General features: G+C 42.9%; 1 protein-coding gene across 3 annotated transcripts in view; it reads right to left on the minus strand.

Moving 5' to 3' along the window:
• Positions 1-15,143, minus strand: part of MAP4K3 (mitogen-activated protein kinase kinase kinase kinase 3) — a 180,041-nt gene that overhangs the window by 52,151 nt on the left and 112,747 nt on the right. For 2 of the 3 annotated variants that reach the window (XM_075535823.1, XM_075535825.1), the window contains 7 exons: positions 11,013-11,144; positions 10,733-10,795; positions 10,564-10,645; positions 10,356-10,466; positions 5,207-5,285; positions 3,550-3,608; positions 2,236-2,298 (listed from right to left, as the gene is read on the minus strand). In XM_075535823.1, coding sequence (XP_075391938.1) covers positions 2,236-2,298; positions 3,550-3,608; positions 5,207-5,285; positions 10,356-10,466; positions 10,564-10,645; positions 10,733-10,795; positions 11,013-11,144 — 589 coding nt within the window. The remainder of the gene's footprint in view (positions 1-2,235; positions 2,299-3,549; positions 3,609-5,206; positions 5,286-10,355; positions 10,467-10,563; positions 10,646-10,732; positions 10,796-11,012; positions 11,145-15,143) is intronic. The other variant, XM_075535824.1, reaches the window with a different exon arrangement.

The raw sequence follows: 15,143 nt of genomic DNA on the forward strand, positions 1-15,143 counted from the left end.
TGCTCCTCAGAAGCTAGTAAGACTTCCTCTCACGTACTTTGGGTGTATGAATGGGAGAGACCAGTCCGTGGAGACGCACATCATTGTTGGTAAAGTCGAGGAGCAGTGAAAAAGAGGACTGCCTCCCACGAGATGGACCGACCATACAGTGGTGCAACCATGGGCTTGAACCTCAGATCAGCTGTGAGGATGGAGAGGGACCAGGCAGTGCTTCCTTCCTTCGTACACAGGGTTACTATGAGTCAGAATGACTTGACGGGACCTACAAAAGTTATTCACACAGGTGCATATGTGTGGGGAAAAAACAGTACCGATGAAGATCAGAGACTACATCCTTTAAAGTTTTAAGAAGCAATGACATCACCAAGAGAACTAAAGTGTGCCTGACCCAATCCCAGGTCCTTCAATCACCTCATATACACGTGGAAGCTGGACAGTGAATAAGGAAGAGTGGAGAAGAATTGAAGCCTTTGAATGACGGTGTTGGTGAAAAACATTGACTTTCCCACGAGCGTCAGAAGAACAAGTCGATGGGTCTTGAGAGAAGCCTGGCCCTAAGGTCCCTTCCACGTGAGGATGCAAACCTTGGAGGGCTCAGTCGTAAGAGGAGGAGGTGATGGTAAAATAAGCGCATCCGTGCGAAAGTGGAAGACCCTCGATGAGATGGATGGCCACAGTGACAGCATAGTTGGAGCATGCCAACAAATGTGAGACTGTTCTGGTACTGGTTACACGTAAGGTTGCTATGAGTCAGAAATGGCCTCCCGGCATCTCGCAGCAATGATGATCCTGTTAGGAGCACACCCCCCTGAGGAGCCCTGGCGGGTTGGAATTTCGGACATTTGTGTTAGCAGAGGAATGCTTAAAAGCACTGTCATCTAATTCTAACGTTTTAAAAACTCCCAAACCACCATTTTCTTAAAACATTCCCTCTCACTTGCCACGTACAGCTAATTCTCACTCGTTTTCTGGCCTCTCTGGGCCACTGGGCACATGTCACTTTCTTTTGTGACAGTCAGCCTACTGGACTCTCCCTTCTAGCATTTCAACTGCCTCTCGCCTCCAGTCGGGGTCAGGCTCTGGTCACTGAACACAAGCATCTCCCAATATATATGGCTGCTAATCTCTTTTCTGCCTTTCTTTCTTGAGCACAAGCAATGGCCGTTATCGGCCCCTTTCTCAATCCACTTCTCTTGCGCTAACCCCACACTCCAGGCTCATGATGGCTTTCATACTGCAGCGCCTATCTGACATCTCTCCAAAGTGGTATGCCAAGGCCTGCCCGGGACTTTCTGCAGAACTTCAGAGGCATTTCTCAGTCTCCTCTGGAAGATTAGATAGTGGTCCCTGGGCAGGAGTAACATTGGTCTTAGCCCCTCCCAGAACGTGTGCACGGCACATTATTCCAAAAGCTCGTCTCCTGCTCCGACCTTCTGTACCCAGTACATGAAGCCCCTCCCACAGGAAATCCAGGATATATTTCAGTCCATGTGTAAGTGTTGACATGTCTAGGTATTTTTACCCAGCAAGACCGCATCTTCCCTAAACAAATCACGTCTTAAATCTTTTATTTTCTTCAAATTTAACAGGGTATAGAATTGAAAGAGATGTTATAAAGGCAGAGAAGAAAGAAGTATAAGAAAATTCCTTTGTAAAAGGCATAAACATGGAATCTAGGAGGAAATATGTAGCAGTAAGAGGATCTGACTGCTATAAAAGTAGAACACACTTTTTAGTTAATATTTGAGTTTGCTTTTCATATTTAAGATAATCTTAATATTTTTTTAATTCAGGGATGGTTTATAATCCAAATTCTGGACTGAGAAAAAAAGGAATATGATACAATGTTATAACATTCAAATCTCATTTGAGATGAATTTTATTTGTTAGAGGGTAAACTTAAAAAAAATTATTTGTGTTGCCTAGTTTGTTAAAACAAACCACATTAAAATGGTATATTCTTCTTAAAAAGAAATATAATATAAAAACACTCCCGTTTGAGTGAGAAAATGAATCAGTAATGTTTGTCAAAAATAATTTTCTGCAGCACTATCACATGAGTAGTTTATAACTTGCTATAAAAAACGCTACCATACTTAACATATGGAACCTCGAAAAATGGCAGCAACTTAGAAAAGCAGACTTAAAATAGTTCATTAAAACTGGACATGATCTTAAAATTACAAAACAAGATTAAAACAATGATGACAAAGAAAATCAGAAGATGAGAAATACCAGATTAGATCTTGCAGTGTAGTATATTTCTTCTGAACTGTCCAAAAAACCATCAGTGTTGGGCTGTTTAGCAGACAGAGACCAAGAAACCCACGTTATTTACACTTAGACTAAAAGCCACATTCACAAAGGGAAACTTTCACAAGTGGTGTAAGACCTGCTAACAATTTTATAAAGCAAATATAAAGTCAAATCACATTAAATGATTTCTTACAAAGCAACACTGCAACACCAAGGTTCTGTACGAGGGTTACTAAATTAGTATCAAATTTAAACACATGCAACGATATCTTAAAAAGAGAAATAAAATATATGCAAACTGCCTTGAAAAATCTAATCACCATTTATCAACCTCATGCCTACCCTTTCTCCTCAACTTTTCCCACCTCGCTACACAAATGTCAAGTTTAAGTATTCTAGTATGATCATTTTAGGAATTATTTTTTTAGCCTTCAATCCCCTCAGACTGGTAAACTGAATTGAAATAAATCTATAAAACAGAAGCTACAGAGTTCCTTTGTATATCTTTCTTATAACCAGTCAAATGGGTTGAAACAAACATTACAGGTAAGAAAAAGTTCCTACTTAAATCCTTAGTATTTATCAATTATTAATACACATAATTTGGAGCTCTGGCACAGAAATTTCGTTTTGTCTGTCTTTTTATAGTCTCATTTACAAATTCTTCCAAGGAATATGAACATTTCAAATATTGGAAACGCATTTTGCTTCTAAGACTGTATCTGACATAATCTCATATATCTGGAGAAGAGTATATGAAGCAATTACAAGAGAAATATGATAATAATGTTCATCCAGTAAGCAAGCCTGAAAGGGATGAGAAACTTGAATGCCTCGTCTCTCCTGAATTTTAACTCTCCAGGCAGATTTTATTCTATTCTGAGGTTTAGAAAACTAGCTTGCATTTGGAAAAGACTGCCTATCAATTTACTAAGAGGTACTTTTACTACCATATCATTCTAGCCTAAAACCCTAGCTTTTACCCTGGTAAATATATACACAGCCCCATGAAACTGGGGTGGGGGGGGGAGGGGAAGAAAATGGATGGTCAGTATTAAAAAAAAATCTAACCAGAAAGTGGGAAAACGATTTTCATTTGAAATCATTTTTAAAATATTGTATTTCAGCAACACAGATTTATTTATTCTCAATTTTATAATTACTTACCTTTTTGCTTCTACCATATACTTTACCATATAATATTAACTAGGATTTTTAGTCAAGACCAGTAGGTCACAAAGACAAATGAAATTTTTATTTTCCATGTCAGCTTTCTAAGCCTAATGTACTTACAAGTTCATGATGTGGCTCGGTCTCTTTCCTTAAGGGCGCATCAAATTTTACTTGACCAACTATTAAAAAAAAAAGAAAATCAAGACCTGCTTTTATGATATAACATTTAAAGAAGTTAACTCATGGCAAACTACATTTAATCTTAGCATCTCGCATACACCTGAAGATGAGTTTCCTGTTCCTGGAAAGAATTAGTCTTGGAAATGCAGAGGAACCCTTCCTCCCTGTCCGATAGGGTCACATCGACTCAGAATCATGGCAGGAAGCCACCATACACGTGATCACAATAGATGATTTAAAGTAAAATTCTGTCAGGAAAAGCCTAAGAAAATTTAGTCGGGTAAACAATCAGTTAAGCCTTGATCTTTTCCATAGTTAAAAAAAAAGGAATGTATTATATATACTCGCGTATAAGTTGACCCAAGTATCAGCTGAGGCACCTAATTTTACCATGAAAACGCATAAAAAATGTACTGAAAAATTTGGCTTATACTTGAAGTATATATGGTCATTAGCTATCACCAGGATCTAATGTGCTACTTCACCATGTCGCAGCATAAAATCAGGAACACCTTAACTTGGGAACAGCTGGGCAGCCAGCAGTGGATGAGGAGAACTCTGGAAGGCAGCCTATAGCAGAGTCCTCAGTAACTCCTCCCTCCCGGAGTCACAGCCTGTGCAGGTCCGTCCCACATCACACCAGTGCTGGACTGTGTGAGCAAAAGACCAGATCGCGACCCCTTTGGGGGGTGAACGCTCCCTTTCACAGGGTCGCCCAATTCATCACAGCAGCAAAATGACAGCGATGAAGTAGCATCAAAAATAGTTTTAGGGTTGGGGGGTCACCAGCACATGAGGAATTGTATTCAGAGGTGACGGCATGAGGAAGGTTGAGAACCACTGGCTTAGAAGCAAATTCTCTGGTCTAGACAAGTCTTCAGGTGACCACCGCCCCAGCTGACATCTTGCCTGTAACCTTGAGTGACCCTGAGCAAAAGCCACCGAGCTCAGAACTTATGTGAGACAATAACTTCTGGGGTAATGTGCTGCACTACCATTAATAGACAAAGCAGCACCTAGAACCTGGGACTCCGGAATTACCTGAGGTGCGACTTAAAAGCAGCTTCCCTGGTCTACTCAAGACCTGGTGAAAGGAGATCTGAGGAGAAGTGGGGCCCGAGAAGCCCATTTTTAAAAAGTGCAGTTTCTGAGAAGACGGGCCATTTATAGACCCACCTCTCTTGGCTACTCAAAATGTGGCCCTCGGGCCACCAGCAGTCACAAAACCTGGAAGTTGGTTAGAGTAAACAACCACGCACCCCCCCACCCCCCGCAGACCGACTGATGCAGAAGGTGTGCTGGCGCAACCTCACAGCGCATGACAGGCCAGGAAGCCCCAGTCTGTGTCACTTGCAGGCTGCCTCTGCTGGGGACCTGTTCCCCCTCCCCAACGTGAACCACACAAAGCACCCCTGCCAACGGCAACATGCCCATGAGGAAGAAATAAAATCTGTACCGCCTTAAAGTTTACTCTTACAAGTGTCTACTAAGAAAAAGTATTTGGAAGAAAATAAAACAACAGCAATTAAAACGAAATAACGACTCGAATTCTTACGTCCCGTGGTTACATGATAAACCACGTGCAGTCTGCACTTACAGTTGATCTCGGAGCGCGTTTTTTCTTCTCTCACGTTGCGACTGGTCGAGGGAATTCTGTGCGGGACGGCAACCAGCGGCTAGGGAAACAACAGAGCAACCGGAGACTTACATGCATCGAAAAGATGCACTTCGTTTTAAAAGGAAAATAAAACAACAGAAGTTTTAGGGGTAAGAAAAAGGAGTTTTAAAGCCATCGTAGTTCACACAGTGAGGGCAAAATGATAACCATCTTTGTTTTCTAAAGAGGCCATTTACACTAGAGAGAGCACTTAACATGACTACATTAAACATGCATGAAAATAAATACAATATTTGTATGGGCTACATTAGTGTCTCACCCATTTTACCAGGGAGAACTGTACTCAATATGGGGCCCCTCTGGTAGGAAGACACGCTAGCCCAGCGGGTCTCAACCTGCCTCTCCTGCCGCGACCCTTTACTTCAGTTCCTCAGGTGGTGGGGACCCCCAACCATAACACTATTTTTGTTGCTACTTCATCACTGTCATTTTACTACTGTGATGAATCGGGCAACCCCTGGGAAAGGGTTGTTCGGCCCCCAAAGGGGTCAGACCCCCAGGCTGCGAACCGCTGCTCTAGAGGAAGAGAAAAACTAGCTGTGCAAAGAGTCTATTTATCACAGTGAAGACTCTTAAGGTTCATTCTTCAACTTAGATGTGCAGTTAGATAAATCACACTCCCCAGACGCATACTTCTGATCGGCGTCTGTGACAACAGGGAAACGCTCACAGAGACTAAGTGCCCGAGAGCCACAACAATGAGCGAGAACGCCCAAGATCAGGAGACGGTGCGGGACCAGGGCATCTTCCCTTCTGTGATCCACAGGCAACAGCCGTCGAGTGACAGACAGGGAATCAAATGCACGCTGCCCCAGGTGAATCTGCTGTGGACCCTGTGTGGAAGTGTCCAAAAGCAAAGGTGTAACTCTGAGACCAAGGTGTGCCTGACACAAGCCGTGGCCTTTTCAACTCCCTCCCAGGCATATAAAGCTGGACAATGAATACCGAAGAGTGAAGACAAATTGACATCTATGAATTAAAAACATTGGTTAAAAATACTGAATATAGGAGGCCTCAACAAGTGTGTGGGAAAAAATGAAATTAAGAGATGATGAAATTTACGCCTCCTTCTACTGCGAGAGAGTAAAAGGCCACTAAGAGTGGACAAGCCTGTCTTGGACAAGTTGTCAGAATGGTCCCTAGACAGGAGAAGGGCAAGGCTTTGCCTCCTGTCCTTTGGGCACGTTATGAGGAAGGACCCGTCCCCCGAGGAAGACATCGGGTAGCGAGAAAGAGGAAGGGTCTCGCTGAGGGACTGACAGCAGTAGCTTAACAATGGTTCAAACGGCCAGCTGGGCAGTGTTTTGTTTTGCATCAAACGCTCGCTGCGTGCAGGGACCAGCTGGACGTCTCTAACACCACACCGTGTTTAAACCTCTCCAGGAGCACCACCACGCCCAGAGAGAGGCATTTTGAGGGTGGGTCAATGCAGGATGGTCCCTTCAATGTGCTAGTTCATGGACATTCCGACTGACTCTCCTAGGAGTGAAGGGGTCTACTTTTGGCAACACTGCAGCAGCTCTCTCCTGAGCACACCACCTTGAGGCCTCCCCTAACACGTGATACCAGCATCCAGTGAGTGGTTATTGCAACACAAAACTCTGTGTGTGTGTGTGTAATCGCTACCTTTGAAGTAAGTTATACTCTTAGAAATAAATGTCTCTAGCAAATGAAATTTATAGTTTGAGGTTTTAAATTTAATGAGGCCGATCAAGGATATAACCCAAGTTAATTATTCCATTTAGGCACTTGTCAAGAAATAAAGGTAACATAATCTACAAGACCTGAAGCAAATTCAAACACTGGGTATGTAAACTTTTTGTGTGTAGTGCTCATAAGTTTACAAAGAATTTCCACAGACGTAAGCTCATTTTATCCCCCAAATCAGCTTCTGCCATAGGCCTTGTTAGACTGACAGCTACGAACGTTGCGGCACTCAATGAAGAGGCAGGGCATTTGGCTACGAGGCTACAGAGCTGAGAAAACGCCTGAGTATCTATGATGACATATGGGAGCACAACAAACCAGCGCTCACATCAGGCTTAGCACACAAGCTATGGGTAACTGAGCATGGCTGAAGCCCAGTGATCTGTGAGAACGATGTACTTTCTCAGGTGACTTTCACGTTGCTAGATCTGGTGATGCTGTACGCACAGGGGAAGAATGTTACACCAAGAACAACAACTCCCTGACTCCAGCGTGTAGTGTCAAGCAGAAACGATACAGAAGTTCAACGTTAAAGTTGAACATCTTCTGTCCATTCTTGAACCTGTAATTAATTTGAAAAACTACAGTAGATTTCCACCGAATGGATGAGTAGCAGTGAGTGTTGAAATGCCAGTTAGATACATTTCTATTTTGACAACATGGTCCTTAGGTATTATAATTAAAAACCATTTACAAATAAAAAGATGGTCATTTTCTCTGGGGAAGATATTATTTTAAGCCAGGATGAGAAGAAAAGTCCTCCCTTATCCTACACCAAATAATTAGATTCCTTTGTAACTTTGAATTTATTTACCAGAGAGGTTTAAAACAATTTACAGTCCTAAAACCACCAAGATATTCTTGAAAAGAAAGACTGATTTCTTTGCCTGCTGTATGTGAAAGCTTCAGAAGAATCTTTATTCCTTAGACCGCTTCTGAAGTTAAGTCTCTTTGAACACAAAATAACTTTATAATACATAATACACCAACCAAATCGAATGAGGTAATAAGCAATAATGCAGTATTTAGTGTATAGGCAGTCGTCACTTTGCAGTTTTGATATGCATAATTCTCAATTAAAAAAACAGCAGGAAACTTATGCCATCGAGTTGACTGCAACTTTTAACAACTTTTCCACAGGGCAGAAATGCCCCTGTGGGTTTCCAAGAATGTACCTCTGGATAGGCGTAGAAAGCCTCATTCTTTCTCTAGCACAGCGGCTGGTGGTTTTGAACTGCTGACCTTGTGGTTAGCAGTCCAACACTTAACTGCCCCTACCGGTATAGTTCAGTGTCCAAACACATGACTTCTTTCAAGCTCTAGGAGTGCTGACCCCTGCACATCTGTTCCTCGGGTCATGCTCAGAAAGCAAAGTGTATTGTACATTGCCTTATCCCTGAATGACTAAAAAATCCAAATGGTATTTCATGCCCAAGACTTTACCTTGAGAAAGAAGTTTTATCAGAGGTTTTAAGGAAATGCGTTGGGAAAAGCGGACGAGGTTCTGGAAAGTTGCCATTTAAGCAAAGGCATGTCCTTCTGAAGCCAGGGAAGGTTTCTGATTGGCCACACGTCTTTTCCTTCATTAGTATTAGCTGCGAGGGCTCTCGAGACTCCCCTAGGACGGCAGTTCATGAGAAGGTGGGTTTGGAGATGGAGTTAAGTAAGCGGTGTAGGCGTAGGTGCTTGTGCTGATCTAAACTGGTTACGCTGTTGATGTGCCACGGCCACGGCACAGGACGGATAATTGTTCAGGATTAGGAAGTGATATGATAAGATGGCAAGAGTTGTGCACTTTATTCTTGACGAGTGGGTGTTGGTTTGTTTGTGTAAATATAGAAACGAAACAGGTCAACTACTTAGAAGCCAATGCACCAGATGGATATTAATGTTATCATTTCCCTATACATTTCTAAGGAGCCCTGGGGCGTGCCGGGTTGTACATTGAACACAAGTTACGCGATGCGGCAGTTTAGTTGAGACTGTCTGCTTCCATGGAGATTTAAAGTCGCAGTAACCCAAAGGGAGTGTTCCGTGCTGGCCACTCCTCGGTGGCGGGCTTTGTACATTTACAGCCGGCAGTGGAAATGTTTAAGGCCTTGATAACAAGTGTTAAAGACCATAGAACATCCTAATTTTTCTCATCGATGACTTTACAAGGTCTCAGAGTACAGCCTATGTACCATACCACCTGCTAAAGTGAGGGTTATCTATACACTGAATTATACTAAAAGAGTTTACAACGCATTCATTATTAAAAATAAAATAAAACCAAAAAACTAATGTTCTTAAGTCAAAAATACTTTACATGTCTTAAGTTCCTTACGTTTCCAAATTCCTTTCCAGGCCTTGAACACAGGGGCAGATAGACTGTTTCTCGCAGCTGTACAATGACAGCAGGAGGGAAAAATGGTGAGGAGGGAGGTTTCCTCTGGCCGTCTTCCAGACTACTGAAAGCTATCATTCCCCAGTGTCAGTCACCGTGTGCGTCGCTGAAGTCCCCTGCATCCTCACACGGACTTGGGATGAGTCCACGGCCATCCCTGGGTCACAGGCCTCAGGGAGAATGCTGTGGTGTCGCATAGGCTGAGGCTATCTTAGGTGCTACAAGTACTGGCTGTGCTAAACCAAAAAGAACCATCAAACCCACTGACATTCATCTGATCCCAACTTATAGGACGCTTCCCAAGGGTTCTTGAGCCTTTACAGCTCGTTGCCGGCCTCTCACTTGCAGTGGCCGCTGGGCTCCAGCTGTGGACCTCTCGGCTAGCAGCCCCATATCCAGTCTGTGGCCCCACCAGGCTCCATCCTAACAAGGTGTCCTTCCCATTGGGGTTATTTTACCCTCTGCCAACTATCGGCTAACCTTAAAACCCAGGGGACCATTTTAATCAACAGCAAAATCTCTAATAAACTTTCTGTTCACACCTAATAATGCACGAAGTGTGATCAGAGGATTCTTTTTGGATCAGAAACCAGAAAAGAAACTCAGAGCCTGTTCTCATATCCTGTTTTGGGGCTTCTGATTTACTTTCTCTTTTCCAATGAATTCATTTGCCCATTTCATCTAAAATAATTGCTTTGAAGTAACTACAGTGGCTTTGAAAAGTGGAGAAGGTGGTTCTGCCTTGTCATTCTCAGACCACAGTCACCTGAAAGCCAATTGGAAATGCCCAGCATGTGGCTCCCTGGGAAATGAAGACAAATTCGAAGAGTTACGTGCTTGCTCTTCAAGAGTTTCCAAGTTAGACCAGTTTGATTTAAACTGGACCCAGCAATTCAGAAAACTAATCTGAAGATATACACAGACAGACATACGTACGTATGAACACACAAAAAGATGTGGTGAAACAATTCCTACCTCAGGGTCGTCATCATCAAAATAATGGTAGGTGGAGTGATCTGGGTTGTTCACTTTGTCCAATAGCTCAATCGCCAAAGAGCGGGTCAACGGTTGTGTGACAAAGGGGTGCTATAAAATTAAGGAATATCGGACAGACCTTTAGTAGAAATCGGACACATGACGATTTGAAATCAATAAATATGTACACACACATTTTAAATCATACCTGCAATAATTTTTCAGCCGTGGGTCTTTTCTTTGGGTTTTTGGTAAGTGCCATTTTCACAAAATGATGGAAACTATTTGACCTACGACATTAAAAAAGATTAAAAACCTCCATTTCAATTCTCTTTTGTTCCTTTTAACATGACATCAAGTAACTCAAAACTACTCACCACTTCATTTTGTCCTTCAGTTTCGGAGGCTGAAAATTGCTTTTTGTCATGAGAAATAATGCTCTGGAAGAAGAAAGGTCAACCAATAACTATACAGTGTATCTTCATAGTTCACATTTTAAAGTTAGGCCAGTTATATTACTGTGTATTCTGAAAGAAAAGAATATAGTCTGCATCTCATAATAAGGGGCCCTAGGAGGGAGGAGGGAGGAGGAAGGAGGGAGGAGCAAGCTTGGACTGAAGCGAGGCTCGTCAATGACTACAGTCACGGCACACTGACCTCATTGGGTGTAAGTCAAACATGGGGGGCTGAAGCTCGGCCAGTTCGATGGCGGTGATGCCCACTGCCCACACATCACAGAGCTGGTTGTACCCTCCTTTCCGCTCGACAGCAGCGACCTCCGGAGCCATCCTGAAGGAAACCGTCCGGAAAAACAAAACCAAACCTATGACACCTGGTAGGAGTATTCCCAACCGAGGGGCATGGAACCAGCACTATCTCAGCTGAGGCTTCATTTTTGAAAATAAGTATGTAGGATTTAAAAAGTCCAATTGTTTGAGCTCCCATTTAGTGGTAGACCTAATCAATCTTTGTCCTCATGATGAGATTACCGAGGATAGGGATTACTATGGCAAAATATGGTGAAGAAATCAGATGGTATCTGGCTGACAGAAAGCGGTATCTGAGGTTTAAAGGCTTGTCTTAAAACAAGCAACCATCTATGTGAGGTGTCATCTAAGTCTGCATGGGAGAACCACACCAGCCTGTGTGATCCAAGGATTGTAAAGAATAAAACCCAACACTGGAGAAAGGAACAGCTTAAATTCTGAGCACCTCGTTTATAGAAGGTGGCAGGTCTGGTGGGAAATGATCAAGGGTAAGTTTGCTTAGAGAAGAGGTATACTCTAGCCCAGGTGGCGACGAAGCATGGTAGTAGGGCAGGAGGAAAGTCAAGGGAGATGGAGGAAAGAGCTAGGAGTCAAAGGGCATTTATGGAGGTCTAGACAAAGACATGTACATGCAAATATATATAGGAGGATGGGGAAATAGATCTATGTGTCTATATTTATAGGTTAAGTATTAAGGTGGCGGAAGGACCTTGGGCCTCTTTCAAACACTCCCTCAATGCATGAATACTTTCTTTTATTAAATTGGCACTCTATGATGCTCAATCTTCCGACACAACGGCTGGAGCCAAAGTGGGTGAACAAGTAAATGTGGTGAAGAAAGCTGATGGTGCCCGGCTATCAAAAGAGATAGTGTCTGGGGTCTTAAAGGCTTGAAGATAAACAAGCGGCCATCTAGCTCAGAAGCAACAAAGTCCACATGGAAGAACACACCAGCCTGTGTGATCGAGTGGTCCCGAAGGGATCAGTTACTAGGCATCAAAGAACAAAAAAATCATATCATTGACTGCACACCTCCATGATAGGATCACTGAAGACAAATGGGTGCATAAGCAAATGTGGTGAAGAAAGCTGATGGTGCCCGGCTATCAAAAGAGATAGTGTCTGGGGTCTTAAAGGCTTGAAGGTGAACAAGCGGCCATCTAGCTCAGAAGCAAAAAAGCCCACATGTAAGAAGCACACCGGCCAGTGCGATCACGAGGTGCCAAAGGGACCAGGTATAAAGGCATCATGAAAAAAAAAAGATATATGTGTGTATACATATATATATGTGTGTCTATATATGTATATGTTTATACACACACACACACACACACACCATATTGAATGAAGGGGGAAGTGCAGAGTGGAGACCCAAGGCCCAAGTGTCCGCCAATGGAGATCCCCTCAGAGGGGTTCAGGAGAGGAGATGGGTCAATGAGGGTGCGAGGTAGTACCGATGAAGAACACAGCTTTCCCCCGGGTCCTGGATGCTTCCTCCCCCCAACTACCATGATCCGAATTCTACCTTGCAGGACTGGATAGGGCAGAGGTTGTACACTGGTACATATGGGGGCTGGAGGCACAGGGAATCCAGGGTGGATGATACCTTCAGGACCAGGGGTGAGAGGGGCGATGCTGGGAGAGTGGAGGGCGAGTGGGTTGGAAAGGGGGAACTGATTACAGGGGTCCACGTGTGACCTCCTCACTGGGAGAGGGACGGCAGAGAAGGGGGGGGAGGGAGACTCCAGATAGGGCAAGATATGACAAAATAACGATGTATAAATTACCAAGGGCATATTGGGAGGGGGGAGCAGGGAGGGAATGGGAAAAAAAAAAGAGGACCTGATGCAAAGAGCTTAAGTGGAGAGCGAATGCTTTGAGAATGATTGGGGCGGGGAATGTATGGATGTGCTTTATACAATTGATGTATGTATATGTATGGATTGTGATAAGAATTGTATGAGCCCCTAATAAAATGTTTAAAACAAAAAAGAAGGTAATGCATTGGGAGGGTCCCACCTGGATTGAGACTGGGGAATTCCCTTCGACCACTGACCGGGCCATGTGAACAGCGGTCATCAGAGGAGCGCCCTGGGAAGTGGGTCCGTGCAGCTGTAGCTAGGTGACAATTGGCATCTTTTCATGCCTTTTCCCTGCTGACCCATTTATAAATTTGTTATAGTTTTCATTATTTTCTGCTTCTGTTTTATTTTGTCGTAGCTGTGGTTGTTATTTGGGGGTATGTTTTTCTTTATACGAAGCAGTAACTAGATCAATAGTTTCTTAGGGCATGGCAATGGGTAGCGAACAAAAATGAACACAAGACTGAAGGAAATGTTCCAAAATTGATTACACTGGGCGATATATGAATTATATGTCAAGACAACTGCTTTAAGAAGTATATCTTTTCCAAAGGCCTCTAGCCCTTAGTATCTCATAAACACCTCCATGCTCCTAAGCCCATCCCAATGATTACTGCATTGCTTTGTGATACTATTTACTATACTAAAAAACAAAAACAACAACTCACTGTCACCAAGTCAGCCCCTTTAACTAATGTTCAAAACATGTGGTCTTAAAATCCTTTTATGTTAAAAAGAAGTTTCATGGAAACTCATAACAAAAGTGAAAGATGAATGGTGTCATGCTATTGATGACTGGTTTCTACCTGGTGGACAGGCCTTACTGACACGTGGCTTGCTCTTCTGTGGCCTCCATTTCAGTAGCTCTCATCACGTTAACGGAGATCTTAAATACAGAAACCCAGAGATGGTTCCAGCTGCTGTCGGCTCCCTGCCAATTCACGGCATTCTGTTCTTGCCAGTGATGTGCCTGCCACCATCAAATGGGTTTACCTTGGTTTATTCCAAATATATTTGCTATTCTAAATATGTAATTTAATGGAAAGCTAACTACTGATCTCCTCAGAGGCCTTGATCTTGTCAAAAGATTGGTGAACAGAAGACTTAAACTGAAATAAAATGTCTAAGGTATATATGATATGTTAATTTTGAGACTGGCCACTTTAACAAACTTTTTTTGTGCGAATTAACTATGAATCTTAATCATGTTGAATTAGAGGGATTCTATTCTATTTTAAATCCCTGGAAGGTAGACAGGAAAAACCAAGGGCTGAAAAGTGGGGTGAAAGTGTTCTAAAAATTCATCATTTCACAGGTTCCCTGGCCATTCCCACATTACTATAAAAGATATGGCATACATTTGTACTCTCTGAAGTTGGACTTGCAGGTCGGTTCCATCAGACACTTAGTATGTGTACAGAACCAAGCTAGATTCTGGAGATTCAATAAGAACAGTCCTCCAGATGTTTACAGTAAAATTTCAGAGATAGAACACTTAAAAATAATAACATGGGGGAGAGGGGATCAAGCGGAGCTGATCCCAAGGGTTCAATAGAAAGTAAAGTAAATGTCTAGAAAAGAACGATGGCAATATATAAACAAATGTCTGACACAATCGATGGACTGTAAAGAGTGGTAAGAGCCCCCAATAAAATGACCTTAAAATAAGTAAATAATAGGTTTTTAAGCCCTTATTCCTCTTAGAAGCCACTCCAGGACAAGAAAAACCACAGAGAGAAATACAAATACACATCCATTTTTGAAAAAATCCAGGAGACGTATTTTCCCTACAGCACATAAAGACGGAACAGAGGTAGAGGAACAGGAAGTGGCGGAGCAAAATCTACCCAAGTGCACGCAGAGAAAAAGACCTACACAAGCCAGCTAACTAGCCTCCAACAAGCCCCACCAAGGCTGAGGAATTAGACACCGAATTCTAAATAACAAAGGGGAAGTTGAGGCTGGAGTCCCAAACAGAAGTGGTGTGCCACTTCTACAAAAGGGGCCAACAGAGCCCCAGATTTCTCCTCTCTTCCCCTAAGGTCTAGCAGTTCTGTCTGCCGCACTCCCATTGGTCAAGGACATCCGCCTGAGAGATGTGAAGAACAAACGGAGTAGAGGAGGATGAGATTAAGGAAAAAGTGTGTGAACACAAAGAG

Source organism: Tenrec ecaudatus, chromosome 17, assembly GCF_050624435.1.
Source record: "Tenrec ecaudatus isolate mTenEca1 chromosome 17, mTenEca1.hap1, whole genome shotgun sequence".
NCBI classification, from domain to species: Eukaryota; Metazoa; Chordata; class Mammalia; order Afrosoricida; family Tenrecidae; genus Tenrec; species Tenrec ecaudatus.